Below are 23,310 nucleotides of genomic sequence, written 5' to 3'. Positions count from 1 at the left end.
TTGATTTAATGAATGACAGAATTTGAAAGCACAATAATGATCATGCCTATACTACCTTTCTGACTTTCCCTCTCTCTCTTTTTCTATAGTGCATATTTTTACTCTGAGCAGATTATTTAGTTAATATCCCCATACTGTGTCTTCCTAAACTTACAGGCTCTACACTACCTACTTCCTCATGACCTCTGCAGTTCAAGAAGGCAGAAGTAGCAGCAGACTCAATTAATCAGCCAAACACAACTCGTGTTTCTTTCCTTAACGCCCCTCATGTAAGTTTTACGTTACTGCGTGATTACATACATGTTTTTGTCTTGGTCGTCTATTTATTCGTCTCAATTGTGATACCGGTCACCTCAAAGGAGAACTATAGCTTCTTTATTTTCTACAGCCTCTTTATTCCATGATATAAATTCTCATGAAGTATTTCTTGATATTGAGGGTATTATGGGAAGACCTAAGTTCAGATGAACAATCCCAAACTAGGTCTCTTGCTATGGAAAAAGAGAGAAACGGCTTATCCTTAGGTGATTTTGGACGAATTTCGACAAATTAATTTGTCCAGGTCCATAAGAAGTAATTTACTACACGGTAGCTTGCACCCTAAAATAATAAAATCATATGAATAAATGATTTAATCTGAGTTTACTCATTGAAATAAAAGGCATCAATCCTCACAACTTGCCTGATGTATAACGGTAAGGGGGGAAAAAAGGTAAGGGGAGAATTAGACATAAATATCTATGCCTTTTGATTCCTAATGGCACATTTTGTTAGCTGACTCTGAGTTTTATAAAACAGCATATTTAAGATAAATCTTTAATCCTTTATAATTTCGAACATTTTAAATACATCTGATCCAAAATAAAGCCATGAAAAACAAAACTCCTTGTTGGCAGGGAAAAGAATTCTTTACATTGCCTCAAATCTCTGGGAGTTGACATTCTAAAAGAGACAGTGTATAAAGCATAGGTAGGCAATTGAATAAACAAATAAATAAATAAGCAATAAGTCTTTATCCCATAAAATTGTAGCTCTGTGTCAAAACACCTAATGAAGTTCTTGAATCTAAAAAGCAACCTCTAGAATGTTTTCTGAAGGAAACAATTAGAGGAGTCAGGGGTAAACATCTCTACGTAACTGAGGTGGGGATCAAGGTGATTAATTTGGGCAACTATCCGAAGAAAAATGGTAGTGGAAAAATAAACCTAAGGCTTTTTGAGCATGAGAGTGATATGATTAAGCCTCAAAGCACAAACAGGCGGGGGGGCGGGGGCAAAGAAATATCGAAGACTTTAGGGAACTGTATTGTAAAAGAAAAGTGGAATTATAAAAGATGTGATTCTAATGAGTAATGATATGCATGAGCAGTACTTGAAGTTGCAAATCACAAATCTGGAGATAGAATAGGATTTTAATAACTGATGAAGACTTTTAAGTTCTTGTTATTCCAATTCGACCTATTTTCCTACTATTTTGAATAACATACATTCCTAAAAAGTTCTTTGAAATCCAGTTAAACAGTTCCAACTTGTGAGGAAAGGTTTTTCGGCAACAAAAATAAATATCAAACTTTTCCCAAAGACTTGCTCAGAAGCAGCTCCTCGTCACTGGTCTCTAGTTTAAAAATGTACTTTTTTTCTTTAAAGTATTATAAATAAGTCTTCTTCACAGTAATGAGCATAAATAGACCATACTTATTCATAGATTATTCATTAATAATCAAGCCATGAATATTTATTGTTTATTCTGGGAATGCTGCCTACAAGCCATAATGACTAGTAATTCGGCAGTCAAGTCAAGGGGGCCAACAGCAATCAGTAGGCAAAACTCCAGTATCTCCCACCCAGAAAAAATAATTCTCTCTTCAGTATTTAAACTTTTTTATTTTCTTAATGGGAACAAGGACTATGCTTAAAGGAATGCTATCAAGATTTATAGTTTCACTGACTGAAATACTAAAGTAAAATATGGAAAACTTAAATTTATGTATGTACCTTTGTGATTTTTCAAACAGCCCCACAGCAACTAACATGGCTGAATTGAAAATGGAAGAGAAATTGCTGGTGAGAAAGTAGACTGGAGCTTTAATCTTGCAAAAGATCTTTATCCATTATGAGTCTAAAATTTAAAAAGTAGTCTAAACTTTCTTCTCACAACTTATGCCTCTGCTCATGCACCAGGATAAGCTAAACAAAGGGAGTTTTAAAACAGTGACTCAATTATTACTGTTCCATTTTACTCATTATATCATGGTCATATGCAACGTTTTGCCAAACAAGCTGGCAACTATCAGCTGTTCATTATCAATGTTTTCTTTAAAGTCTACACTCATTAGTTATCATCCTGCTATTTTATTAATAAAAATATAGGAAGGATGCTTACATGTTCATATCTTTATCTTTCCTTTGGGCCTGACATAGGAACTATGTTAAACATCTCTTTACACGGTCAACACTCACTATAATTTCTTACACACAAAGGGTGAAAACAAACAAATTCCTAGTAGTGGGAAACACTGAAGAAAGAGCTCTGAGAGGAATGAAAATATCTGAAAGATCCTTATAATGTAAAATAATTTTTACTGACACCAGTTAGCCTTGATTTATGAACCACAGTGCATGCTCTAAGCACCCGCAGTCATCATTAGCTTCCATCCTTCGTGGTCCTATTAGCACGGCGGAAAATTTTCAAATGAAGTGTGGGGGTGGGCTGGGGAGCAAAGGGAAGTAGAAAGGATTCAGCTGTGTTTCACTGGATAGCCATCAAATGTCCAGCAATTTTTAAAATGTGGATTCTATAAAAATTCACCAAAATCATACTGCCAAAAAAGAAATGCCTATTTTTTTTACCGTAGATCTCTCCTAAGCAAATTTACATAATAGAAAACATTTTGTATACAAAGCATGTTATAAAAAAAAAATCTTTATACTCTCTGACCCACAATACTGTAATGTTTTATCTAAGAACTTCTTTCCCTGGCTCTATTTTTGGTGGGAAAGAAAGGAACTCAGGGCATCCAGGGTTTCAACATGTGCTATAAGCCATTACTGCTTGTGTTTACTTTTTACTTTGTTGCATAAACTATCAATATTAGCACTTTGAACACACTGTTACTATCCCAAACATTATTACTTCATCCGAATCTTACAGCATCAAATATTTATTTCTGGAACTGCATCTTTATTTTTATAGCCTAGTCAAGGGAAAACAAGGCTCAATGTACAAATTTCTAATTCATAAACCACTGTTCAAGAACGTATCCACTGAGGATGTGTGAAGGGAGAGCTGTTGTTCATTTTTAACTTCTAAAAACAGGATAGAAGATTATTCATTAATCAAAGATAACAGGTAATTTCCCCAAAGTTTCTACTCCTTCATTATTTAACTTAATGAAATGATGGGATTATACTGTAACGTACAATGAGAATAACCCTCATCAAGGTTAAGAGAAAAACACCTGTTTGTATCATAAGCAAAATTAATATGGCATTACTAAATGAATATGCACTTGTGCAAGCTTTCAAATGTTTAACAGGTGACATTTAATAGTAAGAAACCGAAATGCTTAAATAGAAAGGAGCAGAAACACCTGGGCAGGTCTGCAAGTGTGGTCGCCTACTTAGCATGCAATCGCATTTTCAACATAATTAGTTTAAATGAGCTTCTAAATTTGGGTGATGTATTGCACATGTAATTAAGATTTAATTAAAAATGTTCTATAATAAATTGTTTTCCATTTCTGACAAATCACATTAGAGAGGTGGATTTTGATTTGGAAATAGTTTTAAAATGTGTTAATCATCTGTGCTGAAAAGACGAGAAAGAAAAAAAGGAGCGCTGCTGAAAGTTACTCGGGATTTACAAAACAGAAGGTAAAGGGCAGAGTCTTCCTTCCTATTATTGTGAAGTCTGGCTGAAAAGGATGGTGAAACTCACTCGCTTTGCTAAGCAGAAGCATTCTGAACATGATGGTACACAAAATGGATTTGTTCTTTAGTTCTTTCAAGTCTACGCTGGATCCTTTCAAACGTTTCCTGCTGGTAAAATGAGCGCAGCGAGGCTTGGCACTAACCTGCTAAATCCTGCCACAGAGATGAAGCCCCTGTTGCCAGTCCAAGATAAATTCAGCCACTGAACGAGGGTGCAGCGAGGCTGCAGAAACTGCAGAGAGGTGTCACTTAGTTTTGCCCAGTACGGTTGCAGATTGAGATGGATGTATTGTAGAGGGTCACAGCAATGCTGGTTCAGCAGTTTGCAAGTCTGTGCTAACCTGCACAGGTCTGGTAGTGTAAGATGATTCAGAATCAGCTGAATGAGCTACATCAGACACAGTGAAAAACAGTGTCACTTAAGTATATTGTGTGGTCCAAGAAAGAACAACAGCATCACGTATTTCATAACAATATTTTCACAGACGACATCAAGATTCCGCAGCATTACCCGAGTCAGAAGAAACCATACTTACATAATACATACTACATTTCAAAATTGTTTCAAGTATACTCAGAACATATTGACTACTCATTTTTTTTACAGGACAAACATCTATTTTGGTAATCTGTTGAATAATACAGTTTTCCATAGACTCAACATTTACTGAACATCTGCTACACCTCAAACACGGTGAGAGATGAGAGTTCCCATTGTCAGAGTTTTGCAGAGTAAGTACAATGACATGTTTTAATAGCTTTGAAAGACAGGAGCGGAGGCTGCTCCGAAGATACAGGCCTAACCTCAAAAGGAGAGTGGATTCGTACCAGGAAGGCTCACCTTTAAAGGGTGAGAGGCAAACTAGGTGAAGACTAGTTAGTGGTTGAGGACTGGGTTACACAGAGCCTCCCAGAGGAGCCTGAGTTTATTCCGAAAGCAGTAAGGAGTCTTGAAGGGATTTACACTGCAGAATGCCATGGTCAGAGCTGTGTTGGGAAAGCTCGTGGCAGGGGATACTGCTGGAGGCCGGGAGGTGGGGAGGGAAACCAGCCAAGCAGCCACTACAGAATTCCCGGAGGAAAGAGAAAACAGGGGCCTGCCTGCAGTGATGATGTAGCAAACAGATACAAAAAGGATTAAAGAGGAGGAATCCAAAAGATTTTTATCTCTAATTAAAATAGTTTCCTTGAACTAATCCAAGATTTGTTTTTTTCTTGGCAGTGAGCAGTTTGGGGCTTCTAAACTAATTTTTCTAGAACTACTGCTAAATAGCCTGTTCTGGACCAAGAAACAAAGAAAAAAAAAGATCAAATATTTGCTAAATGGTAAAAATCTTTAGATGAGAGAGAATATTGAGTTTCTTGCTTAATGCAGTGTATTTGTCTAGCTACACTTTTTGTTTTGCAAATATGCCCTGTAGCATAAATGGTGTTCTTCAATTTGACTACGTAAGCCCAATATTCATTTCAGGTTAGAATTTCGCTGTTTTAGACCAAACAATTACCAAATAGTGACAACAACATGATATTTAAAATAATCTTAAAGGATACATAAAATATGAGCATTGCTGACTAATACACGGATTGTGTTCAGTAAGGCTTGGGGTGTTTTTGCTCTTCATTTTTAAGACTGAACTGGACTTTAAAAATGTTAAAGTGTGTGATATAAAAAACAGGGACCTATAAAGAAATAAAAAATTAGTCTAAAATCTCATCACCCTGATAACATGTAAATTGCTGACATGTAAAATATTATATAAACAACAAAAGAAAATTGGGGTAAAACATTAGAAAACCCCAACACTGAAGAAAGGCAAAAAATGAGAAGTTTCTATCATCAAATCTAACGAACCCTCTCCCCACTGGTAAGCCCTTGTATTTTTCTGATCTCTTCCAATAAATATGTACGAAATCCCATTTTGGATTTGCACTAAAAGAATGATACTATATACACTGTTCTATACCTTGCTTTTCTCATCTAATGATGTATCTTATAGATACCTCTTTATCTGCACATAGAAATACACCCCTTTCCTTTTTATAAATGTGGCATACTATTCAACTGATTTCTCACTGAGGTAGTTCCTGTTTTCATACTGCAACATCTTGTGTGTGTGTGTGTAGGTATGTATATCTTGGCAAACTTTGCAAATATACCTTAGGGTAAATTTCACGCTTTTAAGTTTTGACATAAGCATAAAATTGTCCTTCAGAGTGTTTACATCGATTTACTACAAACGGTGTAAAAAAGTACCCATTCAGGGGCACCTGGGTGGCCCAGTTGGTTGGGCGACCTGCTCTTGGCTTGGGCTTAGGTCATGATCTCATGGGTTGTGGGATGGAGCCCTGCATCAGGCTCCGTGCTCAGCAGGGAGTCTGCTTGAGATTCTTTCCCTCTGCCCTTCCCCTCACACACACACACTCTCTCTCTCAAATAATCTTTTTTTTTTTTTTAAGTACCTATTCACTTATGTCGTAGACAGGACTGGTATCAATAAATTTCATCATTCTGAAAGCAGAAAAAGAAGAAACAAAAATAAAAACAGTATGAAACTGTTGTTTTTTATTACTGTTCATTTTTTAACTACAGAAACGTAACAAGGGAGTTGTCAATGTTTCCTTTCTGTTGGTCTGTTTCTGGACTCTATTCTGTTCCATTTATTTATCCATTATTTCTCTCATATCAATTGACCTCTGAGTCAGATGAGTTTTGTTCTAATTTTTTTAGAGTTTATGCATTGGAATGAACTGGACTGTTTGGTTGCAAATGAGAATCTATCTTCATTGTTGACCTACAAATATCATTCCCATAGCTTCAGAATATGCTTTATTATCTGGTGGGACTAGTGCCCCCTCCATCACTCTTCTTTTCCAGAATTTTCCTATTTTCATGTTTTTTCAGGTAAACTTTTCAATTAAAAAACAATAAAAAATTCTGTATTTTAACTGGGACTTCACTGCATACACAGATTAAGGAAAACTGACACCTTTACTTTATTGTGTCTTCTTAGGCAAGGGCATGGTACGATTTATCGTTTAATGATCTTTCATGTTCCTAGAGTTCCTAAAGCTATTGATTTTTATCTATTAACTTTGTGACCTGCCAACTTACTTATTGTTCCTAATAATTTTAGTCTATTCTCCTAAGAATTCTAGTACATAATCATACCGTCTGCAAATGATGATGATTTTATAGCCTCCTTTCCAAAAATTATGCTTTTTCCTTCTCATATTTCCAGCATCAACTAATGCTTCTAGAACAATGTTAAGTAACGCTGCTGTCTTGTTCCTGGCTTTAATTTAAATGTGAGCCACAAATGTGATGCACATATATAATTTTTAAAGTAAATACATTTTTTAAAAAGTCAAAAGACTGTAGTTTATAATAGTATACTTGAAAGTTGCTGAGAGTAGATCTTCAGCATTTTCAACACAAACATAAAAAAGAGTTAGCGATACGAGGTGATATATGTGTCACTTATCTCGATCTTAGTAATTATTCTACAATGTATATGTAAATGAAATAATCTGCTGTACACTTTAAATACACAATTATATTTTTTAATTATTCCTTAATGAAGTTAAAAATAAAGGTAAAAGAACAGTGATATTAATTTTAACATACTTTATTTATATTAAAAATGATCATTTCAACATGTAATCAATATAAAATTACTGAGATATTTTATTCTTTTCTTTTTTTGTATGAAGTCTGAAATCCTGTATTTGATACTTTCGGCACATCTCAGTTCAGACAAGCCATATTTCAAGTGTTCAATAGTACTTGTGACTAGTGGTTACCACATTGGACAATGCATTTCTAGTGTTTGATAACTGAATATGATGTTATCTTTTAGTTAATAATATTTGGTAGTAGATAATTACTAACAAGAAGCTTAACAAGGTATATAATTTTTTAACGGAGATGGATAACAAATGTTGATATCTATCCAGCTGCCATTTGTCAACCAATTTTATTTATCTACTGAGATGAGATAGGATTTTTCTCCTTTTGACCTAGTACTATGGTATTATAATTCTTTAATACCAAAAACAATTCTCTAATACCAAGACACCCTCGAATTCCAGGAATATGTCCTGAATGATATTGTTGTATTATATTTTAAAATAATTCTATTTACTCTATTGTATTTGTTTGCAGAAGTAATTTTGGTCTGTAGTCTTTTTATGGGCACTGGCTTCATAAAAATGTTGAAAACTTTCCTTTTTCTTTATGCCATGGAAGAGTTTAAATAATATAGGATTTATCTGTTTCTTCAACGTTTGAAAGAACCTATGAAAGCCATCTGGGCTTGACAACAGTAGGACCTTAAATATTTGTAGAATGAATTAAAAATCTGTTGCTTTAACTACAATATTAAAAGTTATATCAGGAGAATTTTTAAGCAGTTAGTGCAAGAAGGCATTAAAAATTAAATATATCCTTGTATCAGAGGATCAATAATTCACTTTTTCCAGATGATTTGTAATTTAAAAAACGCCCAGCAATTTCTGGCATTGTTCCAAACAAAAGACACCAATGTTAAAAGATGTGTATTTTGTGTGAAAACATTCTATGATACTTAATATTAAATTTTAAGCAAATATCGAAATAGAAAAAGAATAGCAAAAAGTCACTGAGACCATGACATTGACATGTGAAAAAGCACTTTTGAATTTTGATAAGAGATGACTTGTTTCAGGCCTACAAGACTATACCCATTAATCATTACATATCCAGTGTCTATTACAATGTGTTTTTATATGAGGGAAGCCTAGCATGAAGTACCATTCGATACTACAGTGAATGTAGGATGTGATGGTGGGGAGGACTCCCAAAACAGAGCTGATATATCTGCCCTCAAAACCCGCTCTACTCATAATACAATTATTTACAACTATGGAAACACTGTCACTTGATATATTTAAAAGTGGGTGGTTGTTTTTTTTTTTCACTTTAAATAATTTGGATTATCTTAAAATAATTTGGGTAACTTTTTTTTATTTTTTGTTTCTCTTTTTAGTCACCGAGAGATCATTCAGTGTTCTCTCTCTACGCGTGGTGCTCTCTCCGCATGGTGCTCGGCTTTCCTCAGGGCTGGGTAACGTCCTCAGACTACGGATTCTGTCTCCTGGTTTCTTCCCCACGCCTCTGTGGTACTGATCAAACCCCTTATCTGTAGTGGAAGACTTCCCTCTCTGCCACCCCCTTCCCTTCAGCATAGAAACACGCTGAAATCTCTCCCAACCTGCATCACAGACAGAAACCTTCCTACTCTGCTGCTTCCTCCCCCATTCACTTGTCTTTTCTCCTTTTAGAAGTTAGAACAGGTAATTCCTATAATTCATACTCTCCCTCATTTTGATATGCCTTTTTTGAGGGCCACACAAAGGGGCGAAGTGTTAGGCAAGATGACAAAGCAGTATTCATTATTGGTGGACAGTCTTCTCCATGTTACAGCCCACAAATAGAGTATGTTAACAGAAATATTTTCCTGCTTATACTCAAAGTAAATGGTTTTTGTCTCTGCTTCTCTCACCCTCCTTCATGCCTTAACCAAATACGGCAAGGTGTTCACATTCTTCGCCTTATGTTCATGGCTCCACTAAACTGATAATCGTAAAGGATTATCAAAGATCTGCCAGCAACCAAACTGCCTGTGGGCACTTGTAATCTAGCTCCCTGCAGCAATGTGGCTGACTGTGTCCTTTCTATGTTTTCCATGTCTCTTTAGCTTCCCATTGCTTTGAAGACTCTCTCATCCTCACCTCAAGCGCCTTTTCGGACGGGTCTTCCTCTATGAGGCTCCTAGATGTTAGTATTCCCAGGATTCTGCTCTTGGCCCTTGATTCATACTCTACAGACATTCACCAGTTCATTCTATCTACCATGGTGCCCCTCACCTCTTTTAAGTAGACTCACTCAAATATAAATTCAGACCTTCCTCCTGCATTTCAAACTGAAATACTGCCTACTGTCCTCAACCAGTTGAGATGCTTTGATGAATCACAGGGACCTCAAAGTCAGTATGTCCTTCCTACCTTCCCCCACTGTTTTATGATTAATGGCATGTCCATCCACCTAGTCATTCCAACCAGAAACCTGAAAGTCTCGCTGATGTTCTGCTTCATCTAGAGATGAACATTAGTTACTTTCAATTTCGACTGCCTGAGCTCTGGAATATTTCTCCTATTCATCTTTCCAAATCTTCCAATGGCCAGGCTTCATCATTTCTTGCCTCAATTACAGCAGTAGTTTCCTAACTGGTGTCCCTGCCTCCCACCCTGACCTCCTCTTGGTCTACTCTTCATTTGCCAGAAGAATAACCTAAGACAGAAATCTCATTTTCCTATTCTCATTTTTAAAATAAATTAAATAAAACCTTCAGTGTTTCCCTACCGACTACAGAAAAGGTCCACCGTCTTTTTTTTATACCATGACACATATGAAAGACAAAATTTACATGAAGGCCAAAAACCTAGGCAATTATTCTAATTGTGGGCCAACACATGTGCAAAAATCCCTGCCTAGTATGGGTAATTCCTGGAATGTTAGCTATTCCACACCTTTCTCTCCCACTCAAAAAAGCATTAGGAAGACTACAAGAGAATACAAGAAAGTGAGTGTGAAACTATTATAGGTATATAATCTTGGATCTGCTCTAATTTTTTTATCAAAAGTTATTTATATAAAGTTTCAAGTATCTAGGACTTCCCAATTAATTTTGCTGTGTACTGAAGAAACACAGCACCCTGAGGAACACCGGCTGAAGGGAGAAAATGCAGATCTCTCAGTAAAACCCACAAGCCCTCTCTGAGGCAGGCCGTGCACTGCCAATGCTCGGACATCCCAATCACTGTCGTCTACACGAATAGCGTGCTGTGGAGTTAGGCACAGAGGCAGGTCTGAGCCCCCATCCAGTTTCATCTCTTACAGCCTCTGCCATCAAATCCTCTTCCAGGCACCCCAAAAGACTAGAGTTCCCAAACAGGTCACTTGGTTTCATTAGCTCTCACCTCTGTACATTCTCTTCCCTCTGCCTGAAGTTCCCCTCAGTTATTCATCTGAACGCTCTGAATTTAAATCTCTATTTTGTAGTTTCAGGATATGGGTAGGAATCAAAGAAGTGATTTCGTTTCCTCCTGATGAACTGCTCCCACTGTTGCGAGGACAGATGCTCCTTGAAGCCCTGGGGATCAACCCTGGCAGGATCCTATGCTCCTCTTTCCCCAACCCAACTCTTCCTTCATCTTCCCTCAGTCCTCCCGACTAAGAGCCAGAGGGTCTCGTCCAGTCTGTGAAGCTTTCTTTCTATAACACCAGATGTGGCCCGGATGACCTGGGTAGAATCCTGGTCTCATGGCTTACTAACTAAATTACCGTGGATCCTTAACTTCATTTTTTTGTGGCAACTTTAGCTACTTCGCAAGGATATATAACAGCATTTTAACTGTAAAATGTTGTACAGGCATTGTGGTGACTGTTAGGCTTTCAAGAGGCCACGCTACTGTTCTATGCAAGGTAAGCTACTTGTGTTATGACAATGAAACCTGAAATACCTACCAGTTTGGAAGGGGATAGTCTAAACTGCCCAAAATTTGTGTTTATAGATTTTTCTTAGAAAGATCTGGTTCTATTATTTTTAACCACACACAGCAGTTGTCAGCGAGGGGCTGATGCCTGGTGGTGTGCTTCTGGCATCTGCTGCCCGGAAGCCAGGGATGCTGAACAGACTGCAGAAACGCCCCTGCAGAGACACACCGGAAACACAGCTTTCGGCAAAGGCACCCTCCCCCTGCCTAGACCAAAAATTATAACTAGTCAGCAGAATATAAAAGAGAGTTAGTGGAGAAGCATAAATGACACTTGGAGAAACTGTGGGCTTATCAAGTAGGTAAGCATCCCTCTCACAGTCTTATTAATACTCTAATGCAAGAAAAAAGTGGTAAGATTACTTCACATAATTTTGTCTAGTTTCTTCAAAATCGAAATACAGGTGACCCTTGAATAACAGCAAGGGTTAAGTGAATCATCCCTCCCCACAGTTGAAAATCCATGTATAACTTCTGACTCCCCAAAAGTCAACTACTAAGAGCCTGCTGACTTAAGCCTTACAGCTAACATAGTCGAGTAACACATTTTGTATATTTTATGTATTATGTACTATATTCTTATGATGACATAAGCTAGAGAAGAGAAAATGTTAAGAAAATCCTACGGAAAATGCATTTACAGTACTACACTGTAAAAAAAAATCTATGTAAGTGGACGCGCACAGTTTAAACCCATGTTGTTCAAAGGTTAACTATATATAATACATGAGATTATGTACACTTCACTGATGCTTCTTTTTCTCTGATACCTAGCGAAATAAACATTAATAACTAAACATTTAAAAAGTATAGTGTTATGTCCAATACTGCTACTGGTTATCTTTGGCTTACCTCATAAGGCAGTTTATCAAAATATCCATTATTTGGCCCTTCCCTGAGGGCAGTACTGCTAAACTTTTTGTTAAGACTGTCCATTCCACAACCATCCTTTTCTTCATAGCCATCATCTTCTAGATCATTCATGTCAATAAGTGAAGTCTTGAGCGAAAGCACTGGCTTGTCCTTTGTACCATGTAACACGACTGCATCTAATTCAGTGTAATAATCCAGAAGAGAACTATTGACTTCCAGCCGTATGAGGTTTGTGGGAAAATTTATCTGCTTAATACAAGGTTTAAATTGGCGAGCCTGGGAAGCATTCACCTTCGTCGGTCTCTCTGACCAAAGAATCTCCCATCTGCCAAAGAAAGAAACTTACCTATAATACACTTCAGAATGAGATTTACTGTTACCTTAAGGTTATGGCCCCACGCCCAATATGTTACAGTGTGACACACAAAGGTATTAAATAAGGCGAACAGAATCAAACACGAGTATTGTTGCCAGTACATAAAAAAATAAATAAATATACTAAATGTCTTTTACCTTGAAATATTTGTACTACTTACATTATTTTTATAATTTCCTAGAAAGTCCTTTCTGGCAAACTTCACGTTGGTCAGTTAGAAACTGGCATAGCTAGAGCTACGAGGAGCACCATTCAGTTGTACAGAAAAAGGAAACCCAAAGTCAGATTAAGGCGCACAGAGGAATAAAGTTCTGCGGTGCGCGTGTCCTAAACCAGCTGCGGAAACCACACTGTGCATCCTGTCGCACCAGCATCTCCTTTTCCAGCCTTTCCATTTCTGTTACTGGCGTCACACAAACTCAAAACTTTAGTTATCTCTGATTTTCTTTTACCCAGTCATTAAGTTTCATCAAATTTTTCATGAAATTGTCGCTTTTATATGCTCTTCCTCTAAATTCCCATTATTCTCCTCTTTTAGTCATCTGTGTATGTTCCGTATCTAGCAAGTACCTAACACATACCAGGAAAATATCATTTTCTCTTATTCCTCCAAAATGAACCCCACTTTCCAGCCAGATTAGTCACTACCTTCCAGATAATAAACTTATTTCCACCTTTGTGGCTTTGCTTATGATGTCTCCCCACAACAAAATGCCCAACCTGCAATTATCTGCCCATCTATTCTTCAAGGTCCAACTCACATGCCATCTCTTCATATAGATCTCCTGATAAAACTATTTTCCAAAATTATTTAAAGATTCTCCACAATATAGCATCATTAGATACACAATATTCTCACATATGTATTATAAGTAACCATTTCTAATATTGTTTCCAAATATATCAGAGAAAATTAGAAGCACACACAAAAAATACTTCAATAAACACCTTCCCATTTCTAATTACTTTAGTTAGCAGAATTTTTTTTTTAAAGATTTTATTTATTTATTTGACAGAGAGAGAGAGACAGCCAGCGAGAGAGGGAACACAAGCAAGGGGAGTGGGAGAGGAAGAAGCAGGCTCATAGCGGAGGAGCCTGATGGGGGGGCTCGATCCCAGAACGCCGGGATCAAGCCCTGAGCCGAAGGCAGATGTTTAACGACTGCGCCACCCAGGTGCCCCTAGTTAGCAGAACTTTTTAAATACAGGTTTTATGTCAAAGACTAAGTATTTTTAAGCCTCATAATACATACTACAAACTGCTTTCAAAGACGCTTATGCCAACAGCATATAAGAATGACTACTGAGGGTCGCCTGCGTGTGGCGCAGTCAGTTAAGCCTCTGACTCTTGATTTCGGCTCAGGTCATGCTCTTAGGGTCATGAGATTGAGCCCCGTGTCCAGCTCCACACTCAGCATGGAGTCTGCCTGAGATATTCTCTCTCCCTCTCCCTCTGCTCCTTCCCCACCACCTGCAGCATGTGCACATGCTCTCTCTCTAAAACAATACATAATTTTTTTAAAAAAAGAATGACTACCAAAAGTTTGATTTATTTTTAAAAATAATCTGTAATTTCATGGTAAGCCATAGCTCTGTAGGGCATAATTCATAATTTACTGATTACTAATCACATTTAAAATGTTTTCATAAATGTACAAATCATATGAGGTTTTTTCCTAATATACTGTCAGTTCATTTTCTTGGCCCAGTGACCTATTAAGTAAAAACTGATTACAGCAAGGCATTTAGGAAACTGAAATAGAAGAGTGTGAGTCAAAACTACAGAAGTCATCAACATGCAGGCACCCTAATGGTCTTTAGGCCAAGATGGCAGAAAGAAGGGCATAGAGCACCAACTTGGAAGCATACAGCAGAAGTTCACGGGGATTACAGTAAACGTATCGCTAATCATTATAGTAGGAACTTTTGCAGTTACTAGAACCTTTATAATCACCTCATATTTGCTACTTTTGCTGATTCTCTCCTGAAAACTAGGAATAAAACCAGCAAATATAAAGAGCCTGTGAATAATATATCTGGAGACAACGCAAAAGTAAGAATGGAGAGATCAGTACCACTCTCTGATCAACCTTGGGAGACTAGGGAAGAGTTCTAACGAGTAGAGCAAGTTGTGGCAGGTTCAAAGAGTAAAGGAAAGCAGGCTGGGCATCTTGCTTTTCCAGTGACAAGGCAGTAAAGCCCACCTGGAGTGCCAGGCTAGACCTAAGTACCCTTAGGGCTTAACTGCAAAAATCTTGAGGGTTCCTAACAACAGAATTGATTTGAACACTCTAATGTAAACCTATGCAGTTAAACAGAGCTAGCCATACAAGTACAAGGAACTGAAGTATGAATCATTTAAAATTTATGATGAAAAAATCATAAAAATATGAATCATGTTGGTGAGAAAATGCATTCCTAATTTTGGACAGTATATTTCCAAGAATCATGAGGCAAATGGTTTTACTATTTGTAAATAGTAAACTCTTACTGTTTGTTGCCACAGTAAAATGCCATCAGATAGTGTTAGAAGATTGTCTCGTGTCTAGGAAACAAGGACCTCGCAGGACCCTGTGAAATAACGGCCCGTACTGAGTCGCAACACATGTGGTCTAACCCCGTCTATTTTATAATTTAGTTTCAGTGAGGAGTTTTTATGAGGCTTAACAGAAACACTGAAAATGTGACATAGAAATCACCTCTGCCGGATCCTTTGTAATAAATAAATACACAACACATGTTCTTCATGTATGGCTTGAACTGCATTATAATGCAAATTCCATTATACATTTACAAGCATAAGCTTAAAGAAAAGCATTGGCTAGGGCAGAAGTATTCTATTTTAGTAAGGTATTAATCCAGTTAATTAAGTTAGATGATGCTTTAAACTGATTTCCTTAACCTTTCTGGTATATTTAAACATATCAGGATTAATGCTATTTTAGCAACATTTTTGCTTCTTCTATGCAGCATGAATATTCTATATTCACTTACGCATATATCTTAAGTTGTAAATATGATGGTATACTTAAAGAACATCAATATTATCAGTTTTTAGAAATATTTAAAAATATGTCTAAATATATAAAACTTTCATGTACCTAAATTAGTTATTTATATTTTACTTTTTCTTGATGACCTAAAAAGTAAAAAAATTTAAAAAAGAAAAGTTATTTTATAGGTCTGTGGCCACCTGAATTAAACATTAACTGTAAAATCAATACAAATTGATCCCGAGGTGTCTGCATTAAAGTGAACTTTTATTTAAAATTTCCTAATAGAACTAGAATATATTATTTCAAAGTTAGAAAGAGAAAGGTATCTATTTTATCCAACAACAGAATATGTCAATATTATTTTACTCTGGAAAGCTAAAGCCAGAATCTTAAAGCCTAGTCAGTGAAAACAAGCAAGTAAATACAAACAAATGTACATATGCACACATGTGGGTGTACACACACACACACACACACATACACACACACACATACACATTCCTTTCTGTGAGACAGCCCCAACTCTTAATCTTCTTGACCCAGGACAGTGTTAAGGAGATTAAACTGCTTTAAGTCATGCCCTCTGTAGTCTGTACATTTACCTGTTTACTGTATGTGCTCACACACTGTATATATGTATAGGACAAATCTGACAAGCTCCAATGTCCTATGTAAGCATTTTAAATCTACAGTATCACATATGCAAAATGCAGCTTGGAATTTTGGTATGGTAACCAACAGCACTCTCTACATCAGCCCCCTTATTTCCCTTTCTGTTGACTGCACTGAATGCCTACTATGTGTGCAGTTCTTAGAGAAACAAACCACTCCCTCTCTGTGATATTGATCTGCTGCTTCCCCATTGAGAAAGTCTCTCCAGGGCTCCCCAGTAGCAACTGGTAAACAGAGAGAGATGTTCACCAATGGAAACCTGAGAAAGCAAGTTTTCCGGCATATTTAGGTTGGAAACCTGGCTCATGGATGCAAAAAACTTCCCTATAACCCAAATTTCTCCTGGTTAGTAACCATATCTAGTAGCCAGCACAAAGAAAGTTCTCTTGCCAACACTGTTCCATTACATCAGCTGAAAGTAAAGGGCTAGAAGAGGAACACTAACAAGAATAAAAGGCAAGCATTTTGACAGTACACCTACTCCCTGCCTCCCAGCCCATCTCTAATTGGAACTACCTAGCATCTGCTTTAACAAAATCATGCTTCTTGTCCTACAAAGTCAGGACCAGGCTATGACCAATTTGTGAAACTGGTGCTTAAGCAACTTCCTTTGGCAGCAAATTCTCTCTGCGACAGCCACTGTCTTTCTCCCTGCTTTCTTAAGTTCAGTATTATATAAGTGCTTTTAATGCTCAGAAAAAACCATACCACTAAATTTTATCCCCAAATAACTCTATTCCAATCAGTTTCTTTAATATGATCTCAATTTGTTCATTTCTTTCTCCTCTTTTCCTGTCTCTTTCTTCCAATGTATAACCCTGTGCAGCCTATTTTCTGACTCCTACACAAGCATCCATTGAGATCTTATCCTCGGGGCCAGGACACTGGATACTACCTGTTTTCTTTTCTCTGAATCGGGCACTAGGCAAGAAGTCAGAAGACTCTGAGATCTTATAGAACTACCCGTAACTTGCTTACTTCACTTACTGAACAAAAAAATGTAACTAGACAAAATGGGGAAAGATTGTTTTTAAATTTTGAATGTTCTGGGACTACAAGTCCATTTCCTGCAAACAAATTCCTGAGCCGCTCCAAACACTCTCTTGCTTGCTAACTCTTAAGGTGGTCATAAAACCTGTGCTCAATTAAAATAATAGGCAGTACAGCCCAGGGTTCCCAAACAAAAGCACGTGATGGAGATTTCCATGACTAAATGTAAAAAATAAGGAATGTACTGGTATATATAAAAATATGCACACACATACATGTAAAATTGCCAACCATTCTTTAAGATTCTGATCATGCCAATTTTCTAGTATAAACTGAGGTTTCTTTTATGAAGCGATGGTGATGATAAATGATGTTAGTATTTCATGGGTTTATCTTTTTTAGGTGTACTCATTTAGCAAAGTAAATAATTTGACAACCTAAATCAGTTCTCTAATGTTTATTATCATTATTATTATGTTTACTATTTTATGGTAGCCAACGTTCCCTACCTGTACTCCACTTAGACCTCCTGGTCAGTTCTGTGGGCCCAGTCTCCACACCTCCTTGCTTTACTGCTAAGGGCTTCTCCCTGTAGCCTTCTTCGGAGAACTACTTGGCCTCCTAGAGCCTCTTCACCCAGAGGGTGGCATGTGCGTGGAAGATTTCCATTCCCTTCCCACTCCCCTAGTCTACAGTCCAAGACAGACGGCTGCAGGAAAGTAAGAGCCCAGCTCCCTAGCAACTTTTCCTCCAGGCTGACTGGGACTTCTTAGGAAAGTGCATCCTTGCCTGATTTCCCTTCCTACGGTGCTCTCCCCACTCTCATACTGGTTCCCCCAGGAGCCCTTCCATGGCAGATCATTTGCATAACAACAGTCTTCTCAAGGTCTGCTTCTGGGACACTGGATCCAAGGGCCCCGTGATTCCCAAAGTCTGGAAACCACTAGTCTAGACCTTAAGAATGGCACTTCCATGCTTGTGGCCCTTTGTTAGCTTGTTCTCTACACTTGAACCTTTTTCACTTCTTTAAACACCAAGACCTCACCTCATGACTTCACCTTTGCAATGTGCTGTTCTCGCTCCACCTTTCCTATACAAACTAAAGCTTCACTCAACTTTTGGGTCTCAGTTAAGTCACTCCCTCTGGGAAAACCTCTCTGAGCCCCACAGACTAGATTTGCCCTCTACCAGCACATGTTCCCTATGATCTCATGGTCTTCTTCTAGGCTAGCCTGTGACACTCAAAGAACAAGAGCTATGTTTGTCTGGTTCTTTGTTTTGTTCCCAGCAGTGAACTGGCAGAGAAGGTGTTCAATGTTTCCGACCATTTAAAGAAATTCACCAAAATGCTAACAGTTACTGAATCTGGGGAGAGTAGTGGGGTTTTGTTTTTTTCTGTGTATTTTCTTTCTTGATATTTTATGAGTTTTGTTTTTTGTTTTTTGTTTTTTTTTTTTTTAATAATGATTTTTTATTATATTATGTTAGTCACCATACAGTACATCCCCGGTTTTCGATGTAAGGCTCGATGATTCATTAGTTGTGTATAACACCCAGTGCACCATGCAATATGTGCCCTCCTTACTACCCATCACCGGTCTATCCCATTCCCCCACCCCCCTCCCCTCTGTAGCCCTCAGTTTGTTTCTCATAGTCCATAGTCTCTCATGTTTGATTCCCCCTTATTACCCCCCCTTTCTTTATCCCTTTCTTCCCCTACTGATCATTCTAGTTCTTATGTTCCATAGATGAGAGAAATCATATGATAGTTGTCTTTCTCTGCTTGACTTATTTCACTTAGCATTATCTCCTTATGAGGAGTTTTTTAAAACAATGAAACATCTACTGATTTCATAATCAGTAAAATTTAAAAGGTCCTTTTTTATCCTGCAATAATATATATTGGCTACATTCTTTTTCTCTTAAAATTTAATGGTATTTTCTGTGGAATAAAGCTAAAAATCAGTTAAGCAAATTAGAGATACATTTGTAAATAAAGTTGTCACTTTAATCACAACCATACACTATAACTCTCGGCTAGGAACCCAAGAGCATGATTTATATTCGAAGTCAGTTACGCAGACATTATGGTTTAGATTAAAGATATTACATGTTTCATAGATCTCATTCCCAAATTTGTCTAGCTTTTTAGGGGAAAAAAGTGCATAACTTTGTAGGAAAGAGACAAAGAATGACAAATCCAATAAAAACAATTCTCACATAAGAAAGGATCCTGCCTAAAGTACTTTTTCTCTCAGAAAACAAAACAAATCTGTACATTAAAGGATGCTGGTTTTTTGTTTTTTTAAAAATAGATTCATTAATAATATTATTCACGATGATTTATCAAGGTCATTCTGAAAGGAACAAATAAAGACTATTCCAGCAGTCTCCAGCCTGAGTTGAGCTGTACTCTACATTTGTTTCCTGACGGCGGGGAGGTGTTCCCTTAGAGTTGAGGGGACAAGGGCCTTCAAGGAAGCAGTGTGTCAGGTGGTAATTGATCCTTGTCCCCACTCCTCCTCCAGTGGCAGCTGGGGACTGACAGTTTAACAGGTGCCCACAAACTGCTCTGGGGTGAGAATAAGCTCAAAAGGGCAGGGCTTTTTGTCTGGTTTGTTCACTGTTCACTGCTGATCCCCAATACCCAAATCCATGCTTAGTACATTGAAGACACACATATATTTAATGAATGAATTAATCAGCAAAGTGATAGAAAGATCACTGGTATCAACAAGTAATAGAAAAATGAGCAAATAATATGATCAGATAGTTCAAGGAGAAGGAAACATAAATGGCTCTTAAACATAAAAGCATATTCAACCTCAGAGATAATGAAAGTATTTTAACTTAAGGTTTACATAAGATAATATTTTCACCTACCAAAATGACAAAAATGTTAAAATTTATTAACACACCCTGTAGGTGAGGCTTGGACAAAACATGTATGCATATACACAGGAATATAAATAGGCAGAGCCTCTTTGCAGAGAAATTTGGCACTATACGTATCAAAATTGAGAATGCACAGACCCCTTGGCCTGGCAATTCTTTTGGGATCTTAACCCACAGACATACCTGCATCTATGTAAACTGATTAATGACAAAGTTATTCATTGCATTAATGTTCATAATAGCAAAAGTATGGAAAAACTAAGTACCCATCAAAAGGTGATTGGTTAAGAAATAAGTTGGGATACGTATACACTGTGCATTACTTGCAACTATAGAAAAGATTGAGGAACCTCTCTTTGCACATATGTGGAAAGATACAGTATATACACTACTAAATGAAACAAGGTATAGGACGATGTGAATAGTATGCTTATTTTTTGTGTATAAAGAAAATAAAAATATATTTGTATTTGCTTTTATCTGCATAAAGAAACTCTGAAAAGAAATAAATAAGTGGATAAAAGTGGGTTCTTTCAACCTGGGTGGGCCTTAGGCACATGGAGATCAGAGTACATGCAAGACTGCATTTTGTATTTTTTAGATTATTGAACCATGTGAATATATTACCAGGTCAATAATTGTATTTTTTTAAAAAGAGGAGGCTGAACTACAAAAAGAGAGAGAGAGAGAGGCACTGCTACGCAAATTGATGTAAATAAATAGGCTTTTAGAAAGAATGCATGAATTTCTCAAAGCGACATTGGTTTTTAAATGAATATGCTTGTTACAAAGACATTCCCCTAACATTAAAGCTAATTCCCTAAGTCCCCCTCCTAAAGTATCACTCTATAGATCTACTTTGAGTTACTCACTGTGTGTAAAAGCAATAACATGACGCTTGTTTGAAAATATGTTACAGGTCATATTTCCTACTAACTTCTCAGATTGGCCCACATCCCAATTAGTTGAAATCACGCTTTTTGTTTATAGTAACTTGTGACGCACAAATCTCACGATCTATGAATATTACAGTAGAAGATGTTACAGGTACAAAGAAAGCGTTACATCTTAAAATATGTGATCTTTCTCTCCCTATCAGAAAACAAAAGAAAGTTTTAAAAATCCAATTTGTTCAAAGTACTTAAAAGAATAAAAAAAGACCTCCACTATTAAAACAACCAAAGCCTTTCAGCCATATAACTTGGTCATTAAAAAATGAGTCTTACCTTACTTCAGCTGGTGGAATTGGGGAATAGGGATTTGCAGAACAAGCCAGAATTCTAATGACTGCTCCAGGATGATAGGTTTCCAGAACATGAACAGCTGTCGGATACACCTGTTGTTCAAAACTAAGTTCCACATAGTCTTGGCTTTGAAAATTAGGCGGTGTCCTCTTGAATGGCAAGGAAGCGCTCGGACACTGATCCCACCATGTTCCGTAAGTTCGAAATACAGCTGTCTGAGTGAAGTCACCAGAACTTGGAAATACATTTGGTACACCTGCCAAATTCCACATGGTATAGGACATACTATTCTCACTTCCATAATGGGAACTGAAATCCACTACTTCTTTGGCATACTGGACTACCTCTGCGTTGAGAGGGGAAGTCCGGCTGTTTGATTCTATAGTTCTATGGCTGTTCATCATTTCTCCTCTTGTAGCTGTCCTGGCTCGGCGCCGAAGGCATATATAATAAAACATAGTCAGAACTGTTAACATGGGAAAGACTGGTGACATCTAGGTGTGAATAATGAAGCTTCAAAAGGTCAGGTGTCCTCAGTAAGACGCATGAACTCTTTGAAGGATGTTCTAAAAAAAATGAATGGCTTGGTAAAGTAAAAACAACTCAAATATACAGAAAAATGCATGGATAAGGTAATAATCAGGCTTTTTCCCCAATGTAATTTCCCAGAACGAAACTGAAAAAGCAAAATTCACTGTAAATGTAAATCTCTGGCATAATTAATCGAATGAATTTTTAAGAAACCTAAAAATTGATAATGTATACAATTCTATGCTATATGGGAAGCAAAACTGATATTATATGGCAATGGAAAGTATATGATCCAAAAAACCCTATTTTATACAGAATTATAACTATCTTTCAAAAAATACCAAAGTCCCTGAACTTCTAAAATGAAAATCATTTAAAATATATGGCAAACCACGAAAACATTGCTTTAAATCCAAAAGAACCTTGAGGCATTTTATAATTTCACATTTTAACAAACGATTCCCTATTGTTAATTATTACTCACCTCCCAACATGCTAAGTACAGATTTCACACTATGGGAATATAGTTTTCTGGAGCTGACAGTTAATGCAGACCAACTAAATTAACTGCCTTCCACATCACAGATCACCAGGCAGTGTTTAATTTATAACTCTTAGCAGTATTTGTTAGGGCAGTCCATGGCTGGCTGGCATCTGGTTTGCTGCCAGATACTCTTAGAAATCACTCACCCCAGAGAGAATGGTCACAGGATACACACAGGAAATGCAAAAGTTGGCATTCATCCATGTGGCCTGAAAATTGCATGCTGATTTCAGGTTCAAATGTTGAAATGTCACATTCTTTTACCTATAAGACAACAGTTTTAGAAGATCTTTTTATTTCCAACTTCGGAAGTCAAATATCCCAAAAAGACTACAGATCATCTTTTAGATAAATAGACAAACACAGATAAACAGCTACTTATTAAGTAGAACTTTTAAACCGAACAGGTCACATATTTCTGAATTTTGAGGACAATTCTGAATAATATAATTTTAAAATTTCATGACAGAATGTAATAAAGATGTAATAACGACCCCTTTTTATATAAACAACACAAACCTATAGCTTATGAGTCCAAGTATGTGGGTAGACATATATTATGGGGACCAAACAGTATTTTTTATCTCATTGTTTTATTTTTATTTAAAAAAAATTTCTGAGTGTAGTTGACACACAATGTTACATTAGGTTCAGGTGTACAACATTG

At 37.0% G+C, this 23,310-nt stretch overlaps 1 protein-coding gene across 2 annotated transcripts in view; it reads right to left on the bottom strand.

Moving 5' to 3' along the window:
• Positions 1 to 23,310, bottom strand: part of FBXL4 (F-box and leucine rich repeat protein 4) — an 85,158-nt gene that overhangs the window by 46,640 nt on the left and 15,208 nt on the right. For both annotated transcript variants that reach the window (XM_026511766.4, XM_057311173.1), the window contains exons 2-5: positions 22,790 to 22,907; positions 21,551 to 22,134; positions 12,375 to 12,720; positions 4,073 to 4,317 (exon numbers count right to left, since the gene is read on the bottom strand). In XM_026511766.4, the coding sequence (XP_026367551.1) occupies positions 4,073 to 4,317; positions 12,375 to 12,720; positions 21,551 to 22,062 (1,103 nt within the window). In that variant the 5' untranslated portion in view covers positions 22,063 to 22,134; positions 22,790 to 22,907. The remainder of the gene's footprint in view (positions 1 to 4,072; positions 4,318 to 12,374; positions 12,721 to 21,550; positions 22,135 to 22,789; positions 22,908 to 23,310) is intronic.

Source organism: Ursus arctos, unplaced genomic scaffold (assembly GCF_023065955.2).
Source record: "Ursus arctos isolate Adak ecotype North America unplaced genomic scaffold, UrsArc2.0 scaffold_13, whole genome shotgun sequence".
Lineage (NCBI taxonomy): Eukaryota > Metazoa > Chordata > Mammalia > Carnivora > Ursidae > Ursus > Ursus arctos.
This window is presented reverse-complemented; position numbering and strand designations above follow the sequence as displayed.